A 24952-nucleotide genomic window follows, 5' to 3' on the forward strand; every position below is an offset into this window, starting at 1 on the left:
CAATGTCACAAAAATTTTCTTATGATTTTTGTCTAGAGATATAACATATATTTGATTATGATTATGATGTATGGTTTTCTTCATACATGAGGGTTCAGTGACTTTCTTGAATTTTTGGGTTTATTGTTTTCATCAAATCTAGAATTTCCATCTTTCATTTCTTCAAATGTTTTTCTCTTCCATCCCCTCTCTGATGGAAGTTACATGGTTTTTGACCACTTCATGTTGCCTCGAGGGTCACTAACGCTGTCATTTTCCAGCTTTGTTTCTCTCACTTTAATTTCTTTTTCTATTGCTATGTCTACTAGCTCACTGACTTTTCTTTAACAGTGTCTAATGTACTTTTAATCCCATCAAGAAGAGGTTTTTTTTAATTTTACATATGGATTGTATCTTTCATCTCTAGAAGATCCATTTAGGTCTTTTTATCTTTTTCCCTCCTTATCGTTTTAGTGTTTTAAATTATATGCTTGAACCAGTTTATATAATTTGTAATATTGTCTTGTCTTTGTCTACTAATTAAGAGAATGTCTATAATTTCTGGTTCTGTTCCTTTTAACTTTTCTCCTGGTCAAGAGTTATGTTTTACTGTTTCTTTGTATGTCTAGTAATTTTTATTGAATGCCCAACGTGAATTTATAGTAAGTGCTGAGTACTGCTGTGTTTCTTTAAAGAACGTAAGGTTTAATTACGGTACACTTCTCAGTTCTGTGTACTATTAAGTCTCTCTACTTTGCATGATGGGAATTTGACCCGTTTCCAGCTTTGCAGAAGCTCTGGGAATTGATAAAACTACTGTTTCCTAATGGTTCTTTCTGGTGGTTTTACGCATGCACAGATCGATATTTAAGGGGAGGTCAGAAAGCTGTGGGGCCCTTCTGCAATCCATGGTGCATGCCTGCTCTCCATGAACGGCCCCCTCTTCTGCAGTACCCTGCCCTGCAAATCTCTAGACACCATGGCCTCTTTGTACTCTGCTGTTTCCTCAACTCAGTGAAACCACTGGGTTCCCCAGGGTGCTGGCTTTGAAACCACTTTCTGGCAGTAATCTGGGTGATTGTAGGACACAGGCTCACCTCATGTGTTTTCCTTTTCCCAGAGATCATAGTCCAGTATTGTCCAATATCTGAACAATTTTCTGTCCAATTTGGAGGGAGGGGGAGGCTAATTCTATAAATATTCATAACTGGAGGTAAGGCTCTCTCAAGGGGCATACAATGTATTCTTGGTGAATTTTTTCAAATTCTTGCATATTCAAAACAGTCCCTTCCCTCAAGCCAGTTGATAATTTTACTAGGGATGGAATTCTAGGTTTGAAATATTCCCACTAGGAACTTTAAAAACATGACTCCATTTCTACTATTGAATTTAATGACCATTTGATGCACACTGCCTTGTAGGAAAACTTTTTCTACAGAAAATTTTATGCTTTCCTGAATGTTCTTGGAACTCTAAAGTTTTATCAAATATGTTTATTTTTTTAAAATCAGGGTGCTCTTTCCACTTTAAGACTTATTTTTTTAACTTTTGGAAATTTCTTTTATTATTTATCATGTTGTTTATTTTCCTCTATGGTCTTTCTTCTCTTTTTCTGTTATTTGCATTGAGGGATAAAAATATTAGTGCTATTTTCCTAGTGATTGTCTCAATTTTTTTTCATGAATTGATTATATATTAGTTTTTTTAGAATTAATAGCCTTTATTTTTAGAACAGATTCATGTTTACAAAAAGACGAATAAAAAGAACAGAGAAAGTACACATACATCCCTTATTTTCACCTGTTATTAAGGTCTTGCATATTGTGGTACATTTGTTATAAGCCAATATTGATACATTATTATTATTATCTAAATTCTATAGTTTATATTTGAGTTCACTATATTAGGGTTGTACATGCTATGGGTTTAATAAATGTACAAAACATATCCACCACTATTCTATTATACAGAATAGTTCCACTGCCCTAAAAATCCCCTGTGTTCCAACTGTTCACCCCACCCTCCCACTCCTGAACCTCCGGCTACTACTGGTCTTTGTATTGTCTCCTTTGTTTTGCATTTTCAAGAATGTCAGAGAGTTGTAGCTTTTCAGATTGGCTTCCTTCACTAAGTAATACGTGTTTAAGTTTTCTCCATGTCTTTTCATGGCTCGATAGCTCATTTATTTTTGGTGTTGAATACTATACCATTGTCTGGATGTAGCACAGTTTGTCTATTTACCTGCTGAAGGACACCTTGGCTGCTTTCGAGTTTGGGCAATCAGGAACACAGCTGCTATAAACATCCAAGAGCCAGTTATTGTGTAGACATAGTTTTCAACTCCTTTGGGTAAATACCAAAATGTGTGATTGCTGCATCACATGGTGTGAGCATGTCTAATTTTATAAGAAACTGCCAAACTGTCTTCCAAAGTAGCTCTTTCATTTTGCATTCCCACCAGCAATGAAAGAGCAGTCCTGTGAATCCACATCCTCACCAGCACTTGGGGCTCTGAGTGTTTTGGGTTTTAGCCATTCTAATGAATGTGCAGCCATTTCTCATTGTTGTTTTAATTTGCAATTCCCTGACAACATGTGATGTTAAGCATCTTTTCACACGCTTTTTTGTCATCTTCTATCTTTTTTGGTGGAGTATATGGTCAGCTCTTCTGTGCATTTTTTTAAAATTTTATCGAAGGATAGTTGATTTACAATGTTGTGTTGATTTCTGCTATACAGCAAAGTGACTCAGGCATACATATATATATTCCTTTTCATACTCTTTTCCTTTATGGTTTATCACAGGATATTGAATATAGTTCCCTGTGCTATACATTAGAACCTTGTTTAACAATTCTGTATATAATAGTTTGCCTCTACTAATCCCAAATTCCCACTCCTTCCCTCCCCAACTCCTCCTCCCTCTTGGCAACCACAAGTCTGTTCTCCATATCTGTGAGTCTATTTTTGTTTCGCAGATTCGTTGATTTGTGTCGTATTTTAGATTCCACGTTTAAGTGATAGCACATGGTATTTGTTTTTTTCTTTCTGACTTACTTTGCTTCATGTAATAATCTCTAGGTCCACCCATGTTGCTACAGATTCTTTTGCCAATTTTTAAATTGGATTTTTTTTCTTGTTGAGTTTTGAGAGTTCTTTGCATATTTTGAATACCAGTTCTTTGTCAAATATGTTTTATAAATATTTCCCCCAGAATGTGGCTTGTCATTTTACTCTCTGAACAGTGTCCTTCATAGAACCAAAACTTCATTTTAATGAAATCTAACTTACCAATTTTTTTCTTTCATGGATTGTGCTGTCGATATTGTCCATGGAGGGCTTCAAGCCAAACCAACTGCTTTTTCATGTGACTCATCTTCAAGGTGGGAAAGGGGGCCACCTCTGTCTTTTCTAGCAATAACTGACCTTCAGTCTGCCCTTCTGAAAGAGCAGGGACTCAGCATAGAATTCATTTTAAATGGGGCTGAAAAAGTGTCCCTCTTCTATGTAAAAAGAGAACAATTACATTCTCCATTCTAACTCTTTCACTGTTTGGCTCACTTCCTGTTAGTTTGGATAAAAGTAATAGTTTTCTTCTTGCTGTCCAGAAGAACAGAAGCATCTCAACTTTTATCAGCCTCCAAATGGCACTGTTGCCATTAAGTCCTTCTCGGTTTCATGGGAAGACTTTCTGCTACATTTCAATGATACTCAGACTTTAGGAGTCAAGCAGACCATCCGATGACTCAAAAATATGATAACTCCCATTTCAAAAATCTCTTAAGTTTAATGGTGAAAGACAACTTGCGTGGTTGATCAAAAAGTGGAATTATTTCATCCTAAATTCCACTGGGGAAAATGTGTTCTTAGTTTCTACCTATTCAGAAACTGCACAATAGGAAAAGATTGATATGAAAGAATCTTTTTGCCTTCTTCTGTGTACAGTTCAAGTCTTTTGTTGTTGTTGTTGTTACATTTAAAATATATCCATGTACAGCAGTCTGTTTTAGACTCCTCTGCTAGCATTAAAGTGGAAATAAAACCATTAATTTTTTTGTAAGTGGTTTTTCAATTGTTCCAGAACCATTTGTTGAAGAGACTATCTGTTCCCTGCTGAATTGCTTTTCCTTCTTTGTTGAAGATCAGTTAACTATATTTACATGGGTCTGTTTCTGTCTTTCTACTTTTTTTTAAAATTGAAGTATAGTTGATTTACAAAATTATATGTCAGGTATACAACATAGTGATTCAATATTTTTATAGATTATACTCCTTTTATAGCTACTCTACCATATTGATTGTTTATGTTTATGGATAAAGGACAGCATTGATCTGTATTGATAGTTGCCATAGGTTTTCTCTGCAGTTGTATAGAACTAGTTCCCTATAGGCTCCTTCCCTGATGGAAAGACAGACAATGCATTTTGTGTAAGATGTGTGGGCTCTTCTAAAGATGAGAAAGCAGTAAGATGGGCTTTCTTAAAAGTAGGAGTTTCCGTCGTGGCTCAATGGAAATGAATCTGACTGGCATCCATGAGGACACAGGTCCTATCCCTGGCCTCGTCAGTGGGTTAAGGATCCCATGCTGCCGTGAGCTGTGGTATAGATAGCAGATGCGGCTCAGATCTGGCGTTGCTGTGGCTGTGGTGTAGGCCGGCAGCTGTAGCTGCAGTTAGACCCCTAGCCTGGGAACCTCCATATGCTGCGCGTGTGGCCCTAAAAAATAAAGTAAGCAAGGCATGTCATGCTAACTGTAGTGCCTGACACCAGTAATCATGTCAGCTGCTATTATTGTCCAAGGCAGTCATAGTGGTGGTTGTACCCAGATGTGAATTTATTACCTAATGGCATTTCTAAGTCTTTCTGAGAAAAGTTGCTACTTTGGTGAAGTACCCACTGCACGCCAGCCTCTTGTACACACTGTCTTTATTCTTTATCATAATGGGGCAGGCGAATATATTATTTCCATTATGCAGATGAAGAAACAAAGGCTTGGAGTGAATAAATCACATCGTCTTTCAAACAGCTATTAAGCAGCAAAGCCAAGATTCAGCACATCTCTGGGAATTCCCAAAGGCAAGAAGTGCGTTCCTCGTCACCCCTGTCGTGTTGTCCCTCACATGCTATTACTGAGGCAAGCCCCTCTGCTATGACGCCTCACTAGGTGATTTTTATGAGCCTAAATTGCATGCTTTTCTACTCTAATTTTAACTCACCATGTTCGTTCCAAGCAATCATTTCTGAGGGATTGCTTTCAAAAAATTCTGGCCTCTACTAGTTTTTCCTCTCCTTTTGCATCTTCAGAAATTCTAATGAGCAAGATTTTTAAGTCTGCACACAAATGGCTGATAAAATCTTGACAGAGAGAGGTTGAAAACAGAACTCTAAAGCATGCCACCACAGCTTTCGTCAGTGTGAGGTTAAACGCTTATTTTGCACCACTCAGTAAGACGGCTCCCCCGACAGCTTTGCTTGGACCTGGAATGGCAAAGCTGGTCCAGAATGAGAATTACAATAGTAACTATAAATACCTGGATAACTTGAAAATCTCCAAGACCCCCCCCATCCCGATCTAAAATCCCGTCATCTACTTTTACTTGCTTTTTGCTTGTTGATTACGTATTAATTTTCTAATCAGGTTCATGTTCTTCACAGATGTCATCATAGGTGTTTTATTTTCATTACCTCACAGACCTTGGAATAGAATAGAATCAGCCAGATTTCGAAGCCAGAGAATTGGGCTTTATGCATTTGTATGTATGTATTGGCCACGCCCGTGGCATGCGGAAGTTCCCAGGCCACGGATTGAACCTACCCCTCAGCAGTGACCCAAGCCACAGCAGTGACGTCGAGTCCTCAACCTCTAGGCCACCAAGGAACACCACAAGAGTTGGTTTTTAAATATCAGTTTATGACCCACTGTATGGTCTTGATCAAGTCTTTAGATCTCACTCAGCCTCAGTGTCTTCATCTGTAAAATGAGAAGGAGTAGATCTACTGTCAGGGTAGATACACTGTTTGTAAAGCACATAGCAGAGTGTCCAGCCTTGATCAGGAAGGAACACTAGGCGCTAGTAATCATTGGCATTCATGCTCCCATGTGATAGGCAAATCCTACAACAGAATTTTCATAGTTAATCCTAGATCTCTGTGCCTCTAGCCGGACGTTGATGTCTGTAGAGCCACATAATCAGAGTTAACCGCCAAATGTCAGGGACCTAAGATGTTTTTCTTTTCTTTTTGTTTTTTTTCTGTCTATAACCTATTCCAACTTCCTGCTGGCAAGCATCAAATAGAGCCCGCTTTTTCAGTCTAAATGTCTCCCCACCCCCACCCCCTCAAGCCTGGGAGAGGGGCTTCTGTACACATGCCTCCCTTCTGTTTACAAATCCCACATGTTGGGTTGTGCTTAATGAGCAGTGGAGAGGCGGCTCACAAGGATGGAGTGATGGCTGGTGCCTTCTGAAAGCAAGTCAGGTTTGACAGCTGGGCATCTGGGAAGACACCTGTGTGCCTTGGTGTGAGAGAGCAAGGCTTAAGTCAGAGACAGGACTCAAATCCCTCTGCAGTTTCTTCTGTTTCTTCACCTCTGTCTTCAGCCTCCAGAGGACAAGGCTTCTGTTCAGCTCAAGGGGTCATTTTCAGGTTCCCGAGATACCCACGTGAAAAGGCTCTGTGAACTGGCAGGTATTAGAGCAAAGCCTGTTGTCATAGAAAGGGAAGCTGTTTCCCCCATGTCAAAAAACTGTGTCGAAAGATATTAATATATAAGGAATATGTGTATGAAGGACAAATAAAATCATTTTAAAGACAAGAGGATCACTGGCAGGAAAACTACAAGCATTGTTTATGAGGGACTCACATGAAGAAATACCCGAGGTTGGCAGGACTATATTTTAATCCTTTTTGCAAGTAATAATTGAGGAGTACAGCCCAATAAAAGACAGGGTCTTGGAGTTCCCGTTGTGGCGCAGCAGAAACGAACCCAACTAGTAACCATGAGGTTGCGGGTTCGATCCATGGCCTCGATCAGTGAGTGGGTTAAGGATCTGGTGTTGCCTTGAACTATGGTGTAGATCACAGATGTGGCTCAGATTTGGCATTGCTGTGGCATAGGCCGGCAGCTGTAGCTCCAATTCCACCCGTAGCCCGGGATCTCTGTATGCCATGGGTGAGGCACTAAAAAGCAAAAGCAAAAAAAAAAAAAAAAAAGACAGCGTCTTCATGAAGTGGGGTTTGTGAACTGTCTGCATCAGCACAGTCAGGGCCCTAATTAAAAATACAGATCCCTATGCTATAGCCAGTCTCTTGGGATCGACCATAATGGAAGAGGATAGGAGAAAAAGTGTGTGTGTGTGTGTGTGTGTGTGTGTGTGTGTGTGTGTGTGTGAGACTGGGTCACTATGCTGTACAGCAGACATTGACTCAATACTGTAAATCAACACTACCCTAATAAAAAATAAATTAAAAATGCAGATCCTGGTCCCCCAGGCTAGACCTACCTGTCAGAACTACTAGGGCTAGACCTCAGGAATCTGTAAAACTCTGGGCTGTGATGCTCCAAGCCAAGGTTTAACTACTGTGCTCAGGAATCATAACTGACTCCATTAGGAAGTATTGAACTCTTGACTTCATTTTTTTTATGAAAATAATGCAAAAAAATTAGAAACTGAAAAGTAGATTCAGGTTCACAGTCCTACCAATACAAAATATAGCAGTAGTTGCATTTGGTTCTGCCTATCAATAATCTGTTTTATTTAATACTACTGCGCAGTTTTTTATATTTTATATATATATATTTTTTATTTATTTATTTTAGCTTCTTAGGACTGCACCTTTGGCATATAGAAGTTCTCAGGTTAGGAGTCAAATCAGAGCTATAGCTGCCAGCCTACACAACAGCTCACAGCAAAGCCGGATCCCCGACCCACTGGGTGAGGCCAGGAGTGGAACCCCCATCCTCATGGGTACTAGTCGGATTCATTTCTGCTGAGCGGAACTCCCGGTTTTTTAAAAATATCAATTTCCATGATGTCTCCAAATAAAAGAATTTTGTTTACAGGCTGGCAATTATCACAAGAATTTAAATATCAGCATGGTCCATTTTTTTAGCGTAATTGACTAACAAATTTTAAGCTTTGCTATGTCAGCAGAATCAAATGTAGGTGACACAGTGTCTGTGTTTTATTTAATTTACCATCACAAGAATGCTGGCTTCCTTCCTGAAGTTTTGCTCAGCACCCTCAAATTTTTACCACCTGAAAATCTTTTCTACCAACTTCACCATTGTGGAGAATGAATTTCCACAGCGGAAATATTTTCACTTTACAAAACTGAAATAGTCACACTTCTGCCTCCTCTTCTGACAGCCTTGCTGACAGCCACTCTGACCAAGGGCACACAAAAGTCCAAGTCCACTGCTACTCACCCAGCAGCCCTGACACAATCAGGCAGAAATTACAGCTCTATTAAAAGTCAAATGTAGGAGTTCCCGTCGTGGCGCAGTGGTTAACAAATCCGACTTGGAACCATGAGGTTGCGGGTTCGGTCCCTGCCCTTGCTCAGTGGGTTAACGATCCGGCATTGCCGTGAGCTGTGGTGTAGGTCGCAGTCGCGGCTCAGATCCCGTGTTACTGTGGCTCTGGCGTAGGCCGGTGGCTACAGCTCCGATTCGACCCCTAGCCTGGGAACCTCCATATGCTGTGGGAGCGGCCCCAAAGAAATAGCAAAAAGACAAAAAATAAAAATAAAAAATAAAAAATAAAAATAAAGGTCCTATGTAAGCACTGGGCAAATTTTCTACTAGTATTGAGAAGTACTGCACAAGGAATTCCCTGGGGTAGACACATTTTCTCATTCTATCATACAGTCCAGCCAATGTTTTCTGAGCAAAGCTCCCACCCCCTTGTCTTGGGGAAAGTGCTATTTCTCTATATCCGAGCACTACCCTGTCGTGGTGGAATTATGCATGGCATTTTTTTTTTTCCCTGATGTTCTCTCTTTCTCATCCTTCACTCTCTCAACTCCCTACTAACAAATATGGAAGGAATACTGGAATTAGAACATTAGTATTTAGTGACCTCTCATGGAAACATTAGCTGAAATATTGATGAGCTTCTCAGTGGAAGGATCAGACCAGCATCACCTGAACTTAGATCTATCTTAGCATCACTGAAGTGGTCCAGTTGGACAGGGTATCTGAACCTGAACTGTGTGCCCAGAGGATGGCGCCCCAGACAGGGCATCCATGCACCTGCTTTGGGCAGTGAACTCGGGGCAGCACTGAGGCCATGAACCCTCCCTAGCACCGCGCTCGGCCACCTTCAGTGTGGCCACCTCGCCACTCCATCCTCAGCTGTAAAATGAGGATAATTATAACCATCCTATCGATGCTACGTGAATATCCAATAAATCGTATATGTCAAGTGTTTTCAAACTGTGAAATGCTGGCAACTGTAAATAAAGTGTTTCTAGTTTCTCTATTTTTAGCTGCTGCCTCTACCACATCCCCTGTCAGGCCTAGGCTGAGGCTGTGCGTCAGGCTTGAAGCATTTCCCCTGGGGCCAACTCTAATCTCTCTGCTCCCGTCAGAGTCTACACAGGGGGTCTAATCCCTTCCACTGTAACAAACAGAAGTCCCCTCCTCCACCTCACCTCCTCTTGATAACCTTCCCCCACTACACACACACACACACACACACACACACACACACACACACACACACGTGTATACTTGCTCTGTCGTATAGGCACACACACCCACCCACCCCTCACACCTTCTCCCACCCATCCTTCACTGCTGGAAGGAGGCCAGTGCCTCTCAGGGCAGCAAAGTCCCCTGGACCCACTAGGACTATGTATGTTGCCTTGGGCCTCTGCGTGGACTCTGCATTTCCTGGCTCCACCCAGCCTGAAACTGCTAAAATATCACAGTGGGGTGGCAGCCCGGGCACCAGACACAGCTCTTCTCGTCACATGCCCCTGGAAGTCCAGGCTCCAGTCAGAGCCTCTCAAGTGGAGGGACCCTAGAGAACCCGGTTATTGATAAAACCCATGGAAGATCACCTGCAGACACACAGCTAAGGCCTCGAAGGACAAGGAAGTGTAAGTAGCTGGCAATGTAATCGTAGGAATGTTACTTCCTGTCAAGTCGTGTAAATGCTCATTTCTGTTGTTTAAGTAGACATAAACTTTTGCCCAGAAAGTTTAAAATTGGTGGCATTTTGGTTGACAGAGGGGGTTGGCCATTTGGGCAGGCACGGAAACAGGAGACCAAGTCAGGAAAATTCTAGAAGCTGCTGCCTGCGGAGGCTTCATTGAACCAGAAGGCTGGAGGGGTCAGGAAAGGCCTGAGCCCAGGCAGCCCCTCTGTCACTGGGCAAGTTATGCAAAGTCTCTTTTCAGATTTCTGCTTGTACTGACGATATATGCTTTTTATGAAAGAATTCAAGGAGTATATAAAATCCTAAGAAAGGAGGTAAAAGTCACATGAAGTCCTATTGCTTGAGATAAACAATATCAACATTTTAGGAAATATATTTTGGAGCCCTGCTTTGCATAAACATCCCCCTAACACTCCCACACACTTTTTTTTTAATTTGCTTTTTTTAGGGGGGAGGGGGCAGCATTCCACCTCCCTTTTCTGTCTCTCCCTCGACAATAACCAAAGTAAACATCTTGGTGTTTATCCTCCCAAACCTCTTTCCATATAAAGCAGATGCCTATGAAAATGCATGCACATGAGTGTCTGAGGGTTTCTTTTCTTACTCTTTGGTTTTTCTGCATATGGAACAACCTCACAGACTTTTCAGCATCCTGCTTTTCTCACTTAATGATGTTGGAGAAATCCCTCTTGGTGTCACTGGTAAAGACCTAGCACATTCTTTTTAATAGTTGCGTTAAGTTAGAGATTTATTCAGCAATTCCCCAGCTGGTGAGCCAATACAAAGTATGTTTTGTTTTTTTTGCTGCTACAACAATTGCTGCAATAAACACATTTATATCTCATATATTCCTTTCTTTTTCCTTTTTTTTTTTTTTGTCTTTTTAAGACTGCACCTGTGGCATATGGAGGTTCCCAGGCTAAGGGTCTAATCAGAGCTACAGCTGCCGGCCTACACCAGAGCCACAGCAATGCCAGATCTGAGCCGTGTCTGCGACCTACACCACGGGTTAAACCACGCTTAACCCACTGAGCGAGGCCAGGGATCAAACCCACAACCTCATGGTTCCTAGTCAGATTCGTTTCTGCTGTGCCACTGTGGTAGCTCCTCATATATTCCTTTCTAATGATATTTTATTACACTGTGAGACTCTCAGAAGAGGGATTGTAAATTGGTGAATTTCTTTCACTTCGAATAGAACGTGAAAGATTGTTTTCTAAAAATTTCATAATATTTCCTATTTTGTTTGTTCAATAAATATTTATTAAGTACTTACTCCGCACCAGGCACTGTTTTAGCAATTTGGATTTAACAATGTATAAAACAAAGAGTCCAGCCTTCATCAAGATTTCATCCTAGAAGTGGAGTGGGAAAGAACCTATGAAATAACAATAATAAAGACTTTTGTACCAGAAATGTAAGAAAACACAATTTTCCCTTGGAATTCCTGCCCAAGAAAAATCTTGATCATATTTCACTCATCTCTAAAGATTCCCTGATATTACTGAGAAATTGGCCTTAGATGCCTCTACTGTCATTATGCCCTAAATTACACCATCTCACCTGAAAATCTGAACTGGAAAGAACCTCGGAGTGTTTTAACACAGACCAAGAGAGGAAATACGAACTTCCCAAGTGAAGACAGAAACCGGGACCACCAGACTTGCTGGCCAGACTCTTTAGGGCTCCGTCCCCAGGGGCCTGGAATCCACCCCAGGGGTTTCTGGCAGTTTCTTCAGGCCAGACCTTCTCTGGGGCACCAAGCATCTTTCCTCTCTGGGGCACTTCCCCCAGCTCTGGGAGAAAAGGTGGAGGCAACTTAGCCCACCCAACCCCTTTCTGATCCCATGTTCTGACTTTGAACTTCACTGCCCTTCTTCCTCCCCTCGTTTCTAATAGGCCACCGGAAGGGGTTTGAGGGAGCTCTTGTGCACAGAGCCTCTGAAAACCTATTCACATTGCCCATCTGCTGTGTACTTCCCAACAGGATGGGAGTGGTGAGCAGCAAAAGGCAGGTCAAGGAGAAGGGTAAGGACGGATGGAGCCCTGTAAAGGCCAGCACCTACAGCAAAGAGCCCCCACCGCTGCCGCCCCTGGTGAGTGACTACTGTGTCCAGCTGGAGGGGAGGAGAAGAGGGGGCACAGAGCACCTGCCAGGCTCCCACAGCTGCCGCTTGCCTCCACCCGGAGCCAGTGCCATCTCTAGACTGAGGGCTCTGACAAACAGGCCCCCTCCCAACTTATGCTGTGGTGGCAGAATAGGACAGTGCTTAGCAGCCAGATTGCCGAGCTTAAATCTATCAGCTGTGTGCTTCCAAGTAGGTCGCTAACTCCCCTATGCCTCAGTTTCTGCATCTGTAAAATGGGTATAGTCAGAGTGCCTTTCTGATGGGGATGTGACCTATGCAGTGTGCATACAGGCATGCAACGCAATAATGGACGTATTGCCTTTAGCGCAGGCCCAGGCCCGGTGGGTCCCCAGCAATTCTTAGCCAGTTTTCATTGTGCAAGGACAGCCTTGAAGGGAAAAGGAAATCAAAGAGGTCACCTGGAGGAAAAAGTGTGGTGGGGGAGGGTCTGGGGCATTTAGCAGCTCCCGGAGATCGTTGTCCCCCTCGTGGCTTTGCTGCTGGCCTCCCAAGGAGCTGGCCCTCCTGGGCTGTCTCACCCCAGAACGGGAAGGTGCCATCCTCTGCTCCCCAGACGGCCCTCAGGTTCTCAGGGAGCCCGCCACACAGTCCTGGTTTGTTCACAAAGCAGCTGGCACCCTTTGACAGCAGCATTTCAAAGATGTACTTTCAGATGACCGTTCGTTTCTCCTCCTGCCTGATCACCTACCCCCTTTTGGTTTGGGGTGGTTGGGACTCACACCTGGACCTCCTCTCCTGCTCTCTCTGCCCCACCAGCACGTCCAGCTGGCCATTGCTTTATTCTGACAGTCACCTGACTGGGGTGCAGGGTGTGTGTGGTGTGTGTGTGTGTGTGTGTGTGTGTGTGGTGGTGGTGGTGGTGGGATTGTTAATCCTGTTTCTTAAGTATCTTATCTATCCATGTCTCAATATAGGGCAGGGCCTGGCAAATAACAATGAAATATTTGTTGCATGAATGATCAACTTTTTAAAGTCACATAATATGGAGTTCCCGCTGTGGCTCGATATTAACGAGCCCAACTAATATCCATGAGGAAGTGGGTTCGATCCCTGGCCCTGTTCAGTGGGTTAAGGATCCAGCCTTGCCGTGAGCTGTGGTGTAGGTCGCAGACATAATTTGAATCTGGCGTTGCTGTGGCTGTGGCTGTGGCATAGGTTGGCAGCTACAGCTCCAACTTGACCCCTAGCCTGGGAACTTCCATATGCTGCAGTCGCAGCCCTAAAAAGCAAAAAAAAAAAAAAAGTCACATAATATATATTAATGATAAAAAATGTGACTATTATTCTACTATCCAGTGACATCCAGAGTTAGCATTTCAGAGCCCCTTCCCCCAGACCCTTTTTCTGTGTTATTTATATTGCGTTTAAGTTTCAATGGAGCCATTTTGCAAAATGCTACTTCAAAACTGTGTTCAATAAACACAGAATAAAAGAATATTTGTAACACACATGTCCAGTTGAAAGAAGAGCACATTGACCGTCTAGCACAGCCTCCAAACCTCAGAAATAGGATGTGACTGGTTCTGTTGAGACCCTGTGCTGCCCCCAGCCCGTTGTCCTCACTCCAGGCCCCACTCTCCTGAGTATGTTTGTCATTCCTTAACTTTGCTTTCTCGGTGTGATCACATGTATTTCTTAACACTCTTCAGTTTAATTTTGCCTGTTGTGAACTTTGAGTCATTTAAATCCGACAGGATGTATTTTTCTGAGATGTGGGTTTCAGACCCCCTGATGTCTGTGGGTTTTACCCACGTTGGTGCCCAGGGCCGTAGCACCAAGTCCCACAGTTGCCCAGGATTTCAGTGCATGACTTGCCTCAGTTTGTCTAGTGTCTGTCCTTGGTCATAGGATGATTTGTACTCTTTAGCAATTTTTATTTTATTTCATTTTTATTTTTTGCTGGGAGCGTATCTGTGCAAAGGTTTCTCTACAGGGCACATACCTGGGAAAACGTGTGTTCAGCTTTAGAGAAATCGGCTTTTAAAATAATTTTCCTTGAGAATAAATACTTTGTTCTCAAATACTCATCTTTTAAAGCAGAGCCAGGATTTTAACCCGGCTGATCTTGTTCCCCCACCCATCCCACAGCTGCCCCCCATCACATGCCCCTTCTCCAACCCTGCATGTGGTTGGGCAGGTTGTCCCCGGGTTGTGTGAGGTGGCACTGGCACCTGGGGAGCTGTGGCAGCAGGTGTAGAATTTACACCAACTGGCACCCAGCCATCTCCCCCGACCCAGCCCTGCCCAGTGGCGGGGTCGTGAACTAACACCATGCGTGCATCTTGCTCCAGGTCGTGTTTAATCACCTGGCTCCCCCACCTCCCAACACCACGCACCCGGACCAAGGTAAGAAAGGGCTGCTTTGACAGCTGAGGCCACACTGGCCCTGGCCTCCAGGCTCTGACTTCGCCCAGTTAGAACTGGGGCTGGGGTGGGAGCAGCTTGGACAAGACAGACCCTCAAGGTGGGAAAGGAGAAGGCTGGGAGGAGGCTGAGCAAGGTGCCCCAGGCTTTGCCTGCCCTTGGGGCTTCTCTTCAGGTGCCCAGCACCAGCTCCTCCAGGGTACCTGAGCCTAGGTGGTGTTTTGTTTTGTTTTGTTTTAAGACTTTACAAACTATAAAGGAGCACAGGAGTTCTTGCCGTGGCTCATGGGGTTAAGAATCTGACTAGTGTCTGTGAGGATGCGGGTTTGATCCCTGTCCTCGATCAGTGAGTTGGGTTCCCATATTGCTATGGCTGTGGTGCAGGCCAGCAGCTGCAGCTCCGATTCAACCTCTAGCCCGAGAATTTCCTTATGCCGCAGCAGATGCGGCCCTAAAAAGAAAAACAAACAAACAAGAGAAGGAGCACAACAAGAGTTTCCATAAATACAAACAACATCCTCAAACCGAGGCTTTCAAAGATTCTAGCTTCTCATCTCCAAGGGCCAAGGCCAATGGCCCTGAGTCCCAGCCCTCGCTCTGGTTCAGACAGAACCACGGTCTTTCTTCCCAGCCCACTGTCAAAGGCCCCCTGCCGATCGCACCCCCAGTCCCCACTTCCATTCTGATAGGCCAGACTGTGAGGTGACATAACAAATGACCTCGCCTTTCTGGGGCAGGGGCTCAGGCCTAGGCGGGAGGCTCACAAATGGGGCTTCTGGGGGAGCTCTGCCAGCATCTTCATAAGCCACCTGCACCCAACGCCAGGAGGTGGGGCCTGAATGCACTAGCCCAGCTGGCACTGGACAAACAGCCCAGAGCCAGGCTCAGACCCAGGACTGGGGAGGAGATAAAACCGATGGTAAAGTGGCCCCTCCCCCTGAGGAGCTCAGAGTCTGTCAGCTCTTGAGCTGGAACTTGTTAGTGGCCTTGCCTGGTGTTTCTTATCCTGCTGAGAATCACAGTTAATTACCGTTAGGGGTGATCCTTTACTTCCTGCCGGAGGAAATAAACCAACTGCCTTGGGCATAAGAACTTGAATCTCAGAACCGGAGGGGCTTCTTTCTATTCCAGCCCCACTTCCTGCCGAGGGGAGGTGTCACAGCCAGGCTTTGGTGATAAGGCTGAGTCATCTTCTTCTACTCCCTGGGAAGCTAAGGGGTTTCAGGTAAACTTTTCCAGGGCAGGGGAGGGAGGGGGGTCTTGGCTTCCCAGAGCTGTACAAGCCGTGGTCATTGGGAAGATCATAAGCCTAGCTCTGGAGCCCCCTCCCCACCATTGCAGGGACCACCAGCATGTCTGGGTACTGCCGGCCAGAGCATCACGATGGGGCCCTGGGCATGGTTTCAGGTCAAGGTTACAGCTGCTGTGTTCTGAGGCCACTGCCCCCTTTGGAATAGAGGCAGGAGGGCAGGGGGAGAAGGGGAAGTGGGGAAGGCTCACCACCCCCGTGGTGTTCCGGGACCAGCCAACACTGGGGTCCACCCAGTGAGCTCCCTAAGTTCTCAAGACATTTTTCTTTTCTTTTCCTTTTTTTTTTTTTTTTTTGCTTTATAGGGCCACACCCTCAGCATATGGAAGTCCCAGGCTAAGAGTCCAATCAGAGCTACAGCTGCAGGCCTACACCCCAGCCACAGCCATGCCAGATCTGAGCCCCATCTGCAACCTACACCACAGCTCACGGCAATGCCAGATCCTTAACCCACTGAGCGAGGCCAGGGATCGAACCCACGTCCTCATAGATACTAGTCAGGTTCGTTACTACTGAGCCACAACAGGAACCCCTCCTTGGGACTTTTCTAGTCCCTTCCGTGGCTCTAGCGGCCCGAGCGTGGCCATCTCTTCCCTGTTCACTCTAGAGGAGCACTTCGTGGTAGCCCTGTATAACTACAATGCCATGAACGACCGGGACCTGCAGATGCTGAAGGGGGAGAAGCTGCAGATCCTGAAGGAGTAAGTGTCTTGGCAGGACCCCCCCCAACACACACACCCACAGCTGCCTCTAGAATATCTTCTCCGGTGCCCTGCCCCCCAGCCCAGCCACTTAGCTTGACCCAATTGCCTTCCTTCCCCCTACTTTTCCAGTCTTTCTGGTGAGGTGGTTCCTATTCACTACCTCCTGCTCTGCTGGCAACATCCTACTCTTCCTTCTAAACCTCTCTAATGTCACCTCCTCCGTGCAGCCCTCGGGACACTCACCGTGCCTGGTGGCTGCTCATCACAGCTCTGGGTCAGAGTCAGTTGTGTCCAGATTTGTCTCCCTTGCCAGACAAGGTCTCGCATGAGATCCCACATACAAACTCAGCTTTATATTATTTTCAAAGTTTCTTCTCAGAAACTTCTCCAAACCTACTCCCTCTCAAATGTCAGCTTACTTTTTGACCTCAGGTTCATCCTTTTGTCCTCAGCCCTCCTCGTTTCCGCCTTTCCCTTCCTGTCCCAATGCACTCGCTAAACTCTAAACGTGCCCCCTTAATCGAGAGGAAGGCTGCTCACTAGAGCCCTCTTGGGTGGATCAGGCTGTGTGGACCAGCCACCTGTGGAGGCTGCGATGTCCCCTTCCTCCCTGGGCCCACTGGATGCTTGCGAGTTGGAATGATCCAGGCAGCCCCTTTGTTGAACCACTGGCCCCAGTTTCTCCCCATACCCGCTGTCTGCCTCTTGAATCTTCTGCCTCCAGTGAGTGAGGGGCAGCTGTGGGCTCTGAGCTGCCCAGAGAGGCCCCTGGAAGCCACTGCTCATTCTGCTTTTCCTCCCTGCCCAGAGCTGGAGACTGGTGGCTGGCCAAGTCTCTCACCACAGGAAGAGAAGGCTACGTGCCCAGCAATTTTGTGGCCCGAGTGGAGACCCTGGAAGTGGAAAAGTAGGTGGACAGACAGCTGCTCCAAGCGGAGGCCTTCGGGCCACTTCTGCTTTGTCCAGGGCCAAGCTGGGAAGGGGCTGAAAAGCAGAGCAGGGTGTGAGCCCCTGCACGGAGGGAACAGGAAAGGGGCAGGGACTTGGAACCCCTGGGAAAGACTTGGCTAAGGTCCCAGATGACGATGATGATGACGTTTAAGTCTCTGTATGACACTGAGGGCGTCGCTCTTCTGATGCCCTCACTCTTTCCATCTATAAAATGAGAGCTGCCCGCTTCCCCACTAACCTGCTAGAGGATGCACTTAGGTCTGAGCCCTGGACCAGCCACCCTCCTCCCCTGCCTCCAGGGCGAGGGGCTCGCAGGTTGGGGGCCTCTCCTGAGAGCTCTGCCCCAGCATCCTCAAAACCCACCTATACCTGGCAGCCTTGGGCCCTGCCTCTGCCCCACAACTGCAGAGGGAGGTGAAACAGATGGAGCTCAGGGTCTGTCAAAGACACGAGCTGGAACCAGTTAGTGGCCTCTCTTGGTCTCCCGTCCAGCAGCCCAGCACTCTTGGCCCAATGCCTTTCCCTGGACCAGCATAAGGACCAGGGCGTGTCCACCCTGACCAGCCCGTACTCAGGGGGAACATGGAGGCCTGGTCCCCAGGAGGGTGGGCCACAAGGGAAGGTGTCATCTTTCCGGAGCAAAATGACCAAAAGGTGCCAAGTCACGTCCTCATTTCATTCCATCACAGACTGCAGGGAAAGGGAGAGGGGGGCATTTCGTGTAGCAAGAGGTAACAGTTAGGGTGGCAACAGGAACATAATTTTATCTCTCGCGGGGGGTAGGGCCTTGGCCACGCTCTGAGGTCTGCCTCCCTTTGCATTTTTTTTTTCCAGGTGGTTCTTTAGATCAATTTGCCGGAGAGATGCCGAGAGGCAGCTTCTGGCTCCAGTCAATAAGGTCGGCTCCTTTCTTATTAGAGAGAGTGAAACCAGCAAAGGTAAGCCCAGGCCCCGCTGCCTCCCTGAGTAGCCAGAAGCCCCACCTGCTGCCTCGCTTCTGGAGTTGAGGAGGTGGGGCAGGGAGAGTGCCATCCAGGAGAACCAGGCAGCTTCCACCCAGGCTCCCTGCTGCCCCCAGATGCCCGGTAATTGAGCTTGAGGCTGTGCACAGGGACAGTTCTCCCAGGGCCCAGCTGGAAATGCACCTGTACTGGGGCCACGGGGGCAGAGAAGGAGGTGTGACCCAGAGCCACACTCTGGAGTCAGGATTTGGGAGCCAAATATTTAGAGGTCAACTCAGCCAAAGGCTGTGACTCAGACACTCCCAGGAACCTTGGAAGTAATGTAGTTTGGGGGCATGGCCTGTGATAGGAAAGGGGGCTATGATTATGAAAACTGGGGGGACTCATGGATTCAAATCCACGGCCGAGTGGAACATTTCTGCCACCACCCTCAGACTTTTCTCTTTCTCTGTCATTAGTTATCTGCCTTTCCTTCTTAAAGTTCCTTTTGCTATAAAATATGAAACATCTAAAAATTGCATGGAGTGCATAATTATAGAGTCATAATACGTAAACACCTGTGTAACCACGAGAGCAAGAATGTTCCAGACACCCAGAACCCCTCTCACGGCCCCACTTGTACCCCTTTTCTGACGTACCTCCCCACCCCCAAGAGAAGCCACCACTATCCTAAATTTTATGGAAATCCTTCCTTGCCTTTATAGTTTTACCACCATGTCTTGTCTGTTTTTTACCTTTATACAAGTGGAATCATTCCATTTTAACTTTGGTGTGTCTGGTTACCTTCATTCAGCAATGTGAGATTCTATGTTAGTTTGCTAGGCCTTCTGTAACAAAGTGCCAGGAACTGGGAGGTTTAAACAACAGAAATGTGTTTTCTCACAGTTCTGGAGGCTAGAAAGCCGAGATGAAGCTGTCGGCAGAGTTGGTTTTTTCTGAGGCCTCTCTCCTTGGTTTGCCGACGGCCACCTTCTCCCTGTGTCCTCACCATCGTCCCTCTGTGTGACTGTGTCCTGATCCCTTCTTCTTATAAGGACACCAGTCACACTGGATAAGGGCCTACAGTCTGGTTCCTGAGATGCGTGGGCACGTGGCACCCACCCAGGCGAAGTCAGGGAGACAGTTTGCAGCAAGTGGGCTGGGCTGGGGCTGCAGGTGTGGGGCGGCCTGTGGCAGCATAGTGCACTTCAGGGCACATGGCCTCTCTGCATCCTTTTGCAGGTGGGCAATGAAAGAGACACAGGGGCCAAGGGAAGGGAGAAAGGGTTTAAGATGGAAGGATGGTCTAATGGGGGAGGAAAGATGCTCCGAGACAAACAGCTTAGAACAAAGGCCAGTGTCCACACCCAGGACAAGAGGTGTCCGCGCCTGACACCTGGCGGGGGAGGGTGGTACTGCTGGCTGTAGGTGCGCCCTTATGGAGGACCCTGGAGCCCCTAAACCTGCTGCCAAACCAGTGGAGGGACCGCGGGCAAGTGACACGCCCCTTCTGGGCTTCCTCATCTTCCAAATAAGAGTGAAGGGGTGTGGTCGTTTGAGAGCTCGACAGAGGCTTTTTATAAAAACATCAAGTTCATGGGAAGTTTCTCATCTGAAAACTCTTGCCTCCTAAACTGCTCTTAACCCTTGGCATCTGCCAGCCCCGCCTATAGGCAAACATTAACCTAGATGATGGAATACAGAGATATGTGTAGGGATTTGAACAGAACCCCTGGGAAGTGGCTTATGATGTTCTCCCCCACAGACACGCGTGCTTGGCATTGCAATTTGCTATTGCATGTGGGGGTAGGGTCAGTCTTTCAGCCTGAATGAATGACTCAACAGTCAACCAATCTCACAGTCCCTCCAACAACTCTCCCTTTCTCAATGTTTGTAGCACAAGGTCCTCAAGCCCCAGGTACCCAAGTGTGGGGACAGCATGGTTGCTAAGACAACATCCTGCCTGCTGCAGAGTCCTGGGATTCCCTGGCTGAGCGGTGGGAGACTTGGGAGGAACCGCAAGGACAGGGTTAGAGGGAGCTGATAGGAAAGGCTTCCAGGAGGGTGGGGTTGAGATGAAGGAAACGGTAACTTATGACAGAATAAGTTACCGGACCAGAATAATGAACCTGACTAACATCCATGAGGATGCGGGTTCAATCCCTGGCCTCACTCAGTGGGTTGGGGATCTGGCATTGCCGTGAGTTGTGGTGTAGGCCAGCACAGGTGGCAGTTGCAGTTCAGATCTGGCGTTGCTATGGCTATGGCGTAGGCAAAGCAGCTGTAGCTCAGATTCAGTCTGTAGTCTGGGAGCCTCAATATGCCTCTGGTATGGCCCAAAAAACAGAGGAAGGAAGGAGGGAAGGAGGGAAGGAAGGAAGAAATGGTCAAAATGGAGAGCAGAATTCGACGAACTTTTTCCAAAGGCATTGGAAAGAAGTCCGAATCCCAGTCCTGGTTTTCCTTTTCTTTGCCTTACTTCTCATGCGTGTGTCTTTATTAACCCTCTAGGTACCTTTTCTCTGTCTGTGAAGGATGTGACCAGCCAGGGGGAGGTGATCAAACACTATAAGATCCGTTCCCTGGATGAAGGCGGCTATTACATCTCCCCCCGAAACACGTTCCCGACTCTGCAGGCTTTGGTGCAGCACTATTCTAGTAAGAGGGCATCTGATGGGGAGTGCAGGGGAGCCCTTGTATTTCTCTGCCACTAAGACGTCAAGACTGCATGAATCATTGGTGCCGTCTTGGTCGGGGAGGGGGGATTATCCCAAGGCTGGACTAAGGTGTTGACCACAGTCAAGGTAATGATTCAAGGTCTGTCCCTAATCCCCTCTAATGGCTCCACATGTGACCACTTGGCGAAAAACAAGCATTTTCAGTTTTTTTTTTTTTTTCCCACTGTACAGCAAGGGGGTCAGGTTATCCTTACATGTATACATTGCAATTACAGTTTCCCCCCCACCCTTTCTTCTGTTGCAACATGAGTATCTAGACATAGTTCTCAATGCTATTCAGCAGGATCTCCTTGTAAATCTATTCTAGGTTGTGTCTGATGCATTTTCAGTTTTAAAGACAGCAGGGCAGTGATAGCATGCCTTGCTTGATGTGAAACAAATGCAGAGTGGAGTGTGTGTGTGCCCCGTGTGCACACGTGCAAGTGTGGGAACTTGGGGCTGGCAGGAAGGGGTGGGGACACCGCTGGGCATGCTTCTGCTCACATGGGAACGATACAAATCTGGCTGTGCTGGTGACCTCCAGCCCCATCTCTTCTTCTCAAATGCAGAGAAAGGGGATGGTTTATGCCAGAGGCTGACCCAACCCTGCGTGAGCCTTGCTCCCCAGAACCCCTGGGCCCAGGACGAATGGGAAATCCCCCGGCAGTCCCTCAAGCTGGTCAGGAAACTCGGGTCTGGGCAGTTTGGCGAAGTCTGGATGGGTAAGTATGTGGTACCACGCAGAGCCCCTCTCTTCCTGCCCTGCATCCTGAAGCACAGAAGGCTTGGAACTTGAACATGGCCTCATGCTTCCCCATAAAGGCTTGTGAGGGGGATGGGACGGGCTTATACCCATTTTACAGATGAGGGAGTAGAGGCGTAGAACACTGAATTACCCTGCCCTCCGCGGTTCCAACACATGGCACTGGAGCAGGGGTAGAATCCAGCTCTCCCACCCCCTCAGCCCGCTCCCTCCTCCCTTCTTTGCTGCCCAGAGCTGCCTTTGTCATTGACCCCTGGTTGCCCAGGAAGGCCTCCCTAACTTCTCTGAGCTTTGGCTCATCAGGTAGAAATGGTGCATTAACCGAGGCGAGCGGTGAACCAGGGGCTCCAGACCAAAGTTGCACTTGCAGCTCTGAGACTGGTCGGTCACTTAACTTCCGGGCCCTGAGGCCTCACCTTCAATTCCAGTTGCTGGCTGCTCCTCTGCTCACCATGGGCGCTATCAGAATATAAAACAGGGAAAGGTCCACATCTCTGGGGCATGATTTCCCAGGACTGATGCCTGAGGCGCCCCTGGACAGCCACTCCCTCTGGGTCCCTGCAAGTCTGAGTTATGACTTGTACGGTTCAGGGTGGATTGGGACCTCTTAGAAGGGGCGGTGCAGGTGCAGGTGCTATAAGGAGCTGGAAGGGAACATCATGGGGCATAGAAACGGGGGAGGGGGCCCCAGGCACTGCTGCCTCCTCTCCATTCTGCCCTGGGCTGTGATGCTTATTTCCATACTGAAGTGATCAAGTTGTAGAAGAGACTCCTTCTGTGGGGATAGGAGGTGGGCTACATGAAGGACAAAAGGGGTGCACACCAGAACAGGGTGAGGGAGGCAATGAGGTGAGATGCCCCCCTCCCAGGCAAGGTACGTTCCTCAGTGCCTAGGGCTCCTGTCTAGCAGGGGAGGCTGGGACAGGCTGGCATCCCCCAAAGTAAGCTTACATCCACTGCCCTCAGGGGCTGTAATTCCCACCCAGGACCACCTGGGGGCGCGGCAGCATTGGCCTCAGGGCCCCATCTAGGGAACAGGGATGGCTCCTGGAAGCTTATGTAGATTGTGATGAAGGGATTGCCTCCCACCACCTCTGACTCTTCTGAACGTCCTCTTCACACTCTTCCTCCCCCGGGGCTCAGGTTATTACAAAAACAACATCAAGGTGGCCATCAAGACCTTGAAGGAGGGAACCATGTCTCCAGAGGCCTTCCTGGGTGAGGCCAACCTGATGAAAACTCTCCAGCACGAGAGGCTGGTCCGTCTCTACGCTGTGGTCACCAAGGAGCCCATCTACATTGTGACCGAGTACATGGCCAGAGGTGATACCCTGCCTGGGGCTGCATCCCTCGGACAGAGCGGGGGAGGCTTGAGGGCGGGGGTCCAGGCTTGGCAGCCAAGCCAAGGCTGACAGGCCGTGGTGGGTTGGACTGGCCAGGGGGCCTCCACAGGGCATCACTGAGCCACGGCTGGATCCATGAGCCAACATCCTGCAGATCTAGGGGTTTCCATGTGCATAGGGGGCAAAGGGGAGGATGGTGAGACTATGACAAGTAAGTGGTCCTTACAGAGCATGTCCTCAGGGCAGGAGCCACTCAGCCAGCATTTCAGGAGTGTCCCTTCTTTTTAACTTAAAATTTTTTTTTTCTTTTTAGGGCTGCCTCTGCAGCATATGGAAGTTTCCAGGCTAGAGGTGAATTGGAGCTGTAGTTGCCAGCCTATGCCACAGCCACAGCCACAGCCATGCCAGATACAAGCTGCACCTGCAACCTACACCACAATTCATGGCAGCACAGGATCCTTAACCCACTGAGCGAGGCCAGGGATTGAACCTGCATCCTCATGGTTACTAGCTGGGTTCGTAACCAGCTGAGCCACAACGGGAACTCCCATCATGGTGCTTCTTTCGCCCTTGGTCATCAGAGGCAGAATCTCTGCTGACCAAGGGTGAAGGGGGCAAGAAGACACTTTGAAAAGTTGTGCAAGGAATGAGCGGGTTATCCAGGTGGGGAGCACTCCCACCCAGAGGGGCCGGCATGGCCAGGGTGGGGTCATTCTGCAGAGGCTCAGTCACAGCTTCTCTTTCCTTAGGGTGCTTGCTGGATTTCTTGAAGACGGATGAAGGTAGCCGATTGTCCCTCCCCAGGCTGATTGACATGTCGGCCCAGGTTCGTAAGCCCCAAGTGCATTGGGCCAGGGCCCAGGCCCTCTCCCCCATCCCCGTGGCTTAGCAAGATCAACTGTTTAAAGGTTGGGTCCCTTAGATTTAGGCCGGGCTGTGAAGGACAGAAAGTCCAGTCATCGTGGCTTAAATGTGTAAACCTCAGAGGTGGGCAGTACAGGGCTGCCCCTCAGAGTCACAGGGACCCCAATTTCTGCCATGGGTCTTACAGGTCATCTTCCCACTCAGAGTGGCTATTCATGCTTTACTATCTTGTCCTCAGCCAGCAAGAAGTTGAGGGACGGGGAGTTCCCGTTGTGGCCCAGTGGTTAACGAATCCGACTAGGAACCATGAGGTTGCAGGTTCAATCCCTGCCCTTGCTCAGTGGGTTAAGGATCCGGCGTTGCCGTGAGCTGTGGTGTAGGTTGCAGATGCGGCTCGGATCCTGCGTTGCTGTGGCTCTGGCGTAGGCTGGAGGCTACAGCTCCAATTCGACCCCTAGCCTGGGAACCTCCATATGCTGCGTGCGGGAGCAGCGCAAGAAATGGCAAAAAGACAAAAAAAAAAAAGAACTTGGAAGATGAAAGCCTACCTCCTTCCCTTTAGAGGCACATCCCCAAGTCACCCACTACACTTTCACATCCTCCTGGTACCTGCCCACACCTGGCTGCAAGGGATCTTGGGAAGGGTAGTCTTTATCCTGGACAACCATGAGGATGGAGGCTGGTTCTATTGCCAAGGATGAGAAG

General features: G+C 47.5%; 1 protein-coding gene across 3 annotated transcripts in view; it reads left to right on the forward strand.

The window, feature by feature from the left end:
* Positions 1–24952, forward strand: part of BLK (BLK proto-oncogene, Src family tyrosine kinase) — a 57458-nt gene that overhangs the window by 27246 nt on the left and 5260 nt on the right. For 2 of the 3 annotated variants that reach the window (XM_021072720.1, XM_013990301.2), the window contains exons 2-10: positions 12129–12237; positions 14583–14637; positions 16572–16665; positions 17477–17575; positions 18454–18557; positions 21072–21218; positions 21847–21999; positions 23184–23363; positions 24133–24209. In XM_021072720.1, the coding sequence (XP_020928379.1) occupies positions 12130–12237; positions 14583–14637; positions 16572–16665; positions 17477–17575; positions 18454–18557; positions 21072–21218; positions 21847–21999; positions 23184–23363; positions 24133–24209 (1017 nt within the window). In that variant the 5' untranslated portion in view covers position 12129. Of the gene's footprint in view, positions 1–8689; positions 10083–12128; positions 12238–14582; positions 14638–16571; positions 16666–17476; positions 17576–18453; positions 18558–21071; positions 21219–21846; positions 22000–23183; positions 23364–24132; positions 24210–24952 lie in introns of those variants that run through there. The other variant, XM_003359055.4, reaches the window with a different exon arrangement.

The sequence above is a fragment of the Sus scrofa genome, chromosome 14 (genome assembly GCF_000003025.6).
Source record: "Sus scrofa isolate TJ Tabasco breed Duroc chromosome 14, Sscrofa11.1, whole genome shotgun sequence".
Lineage (NCBI taxonomy): Eukaryota > Metazoa > Chordata > Mammalia > Artiodactyla > Suidae > Sus > Sus scrofa.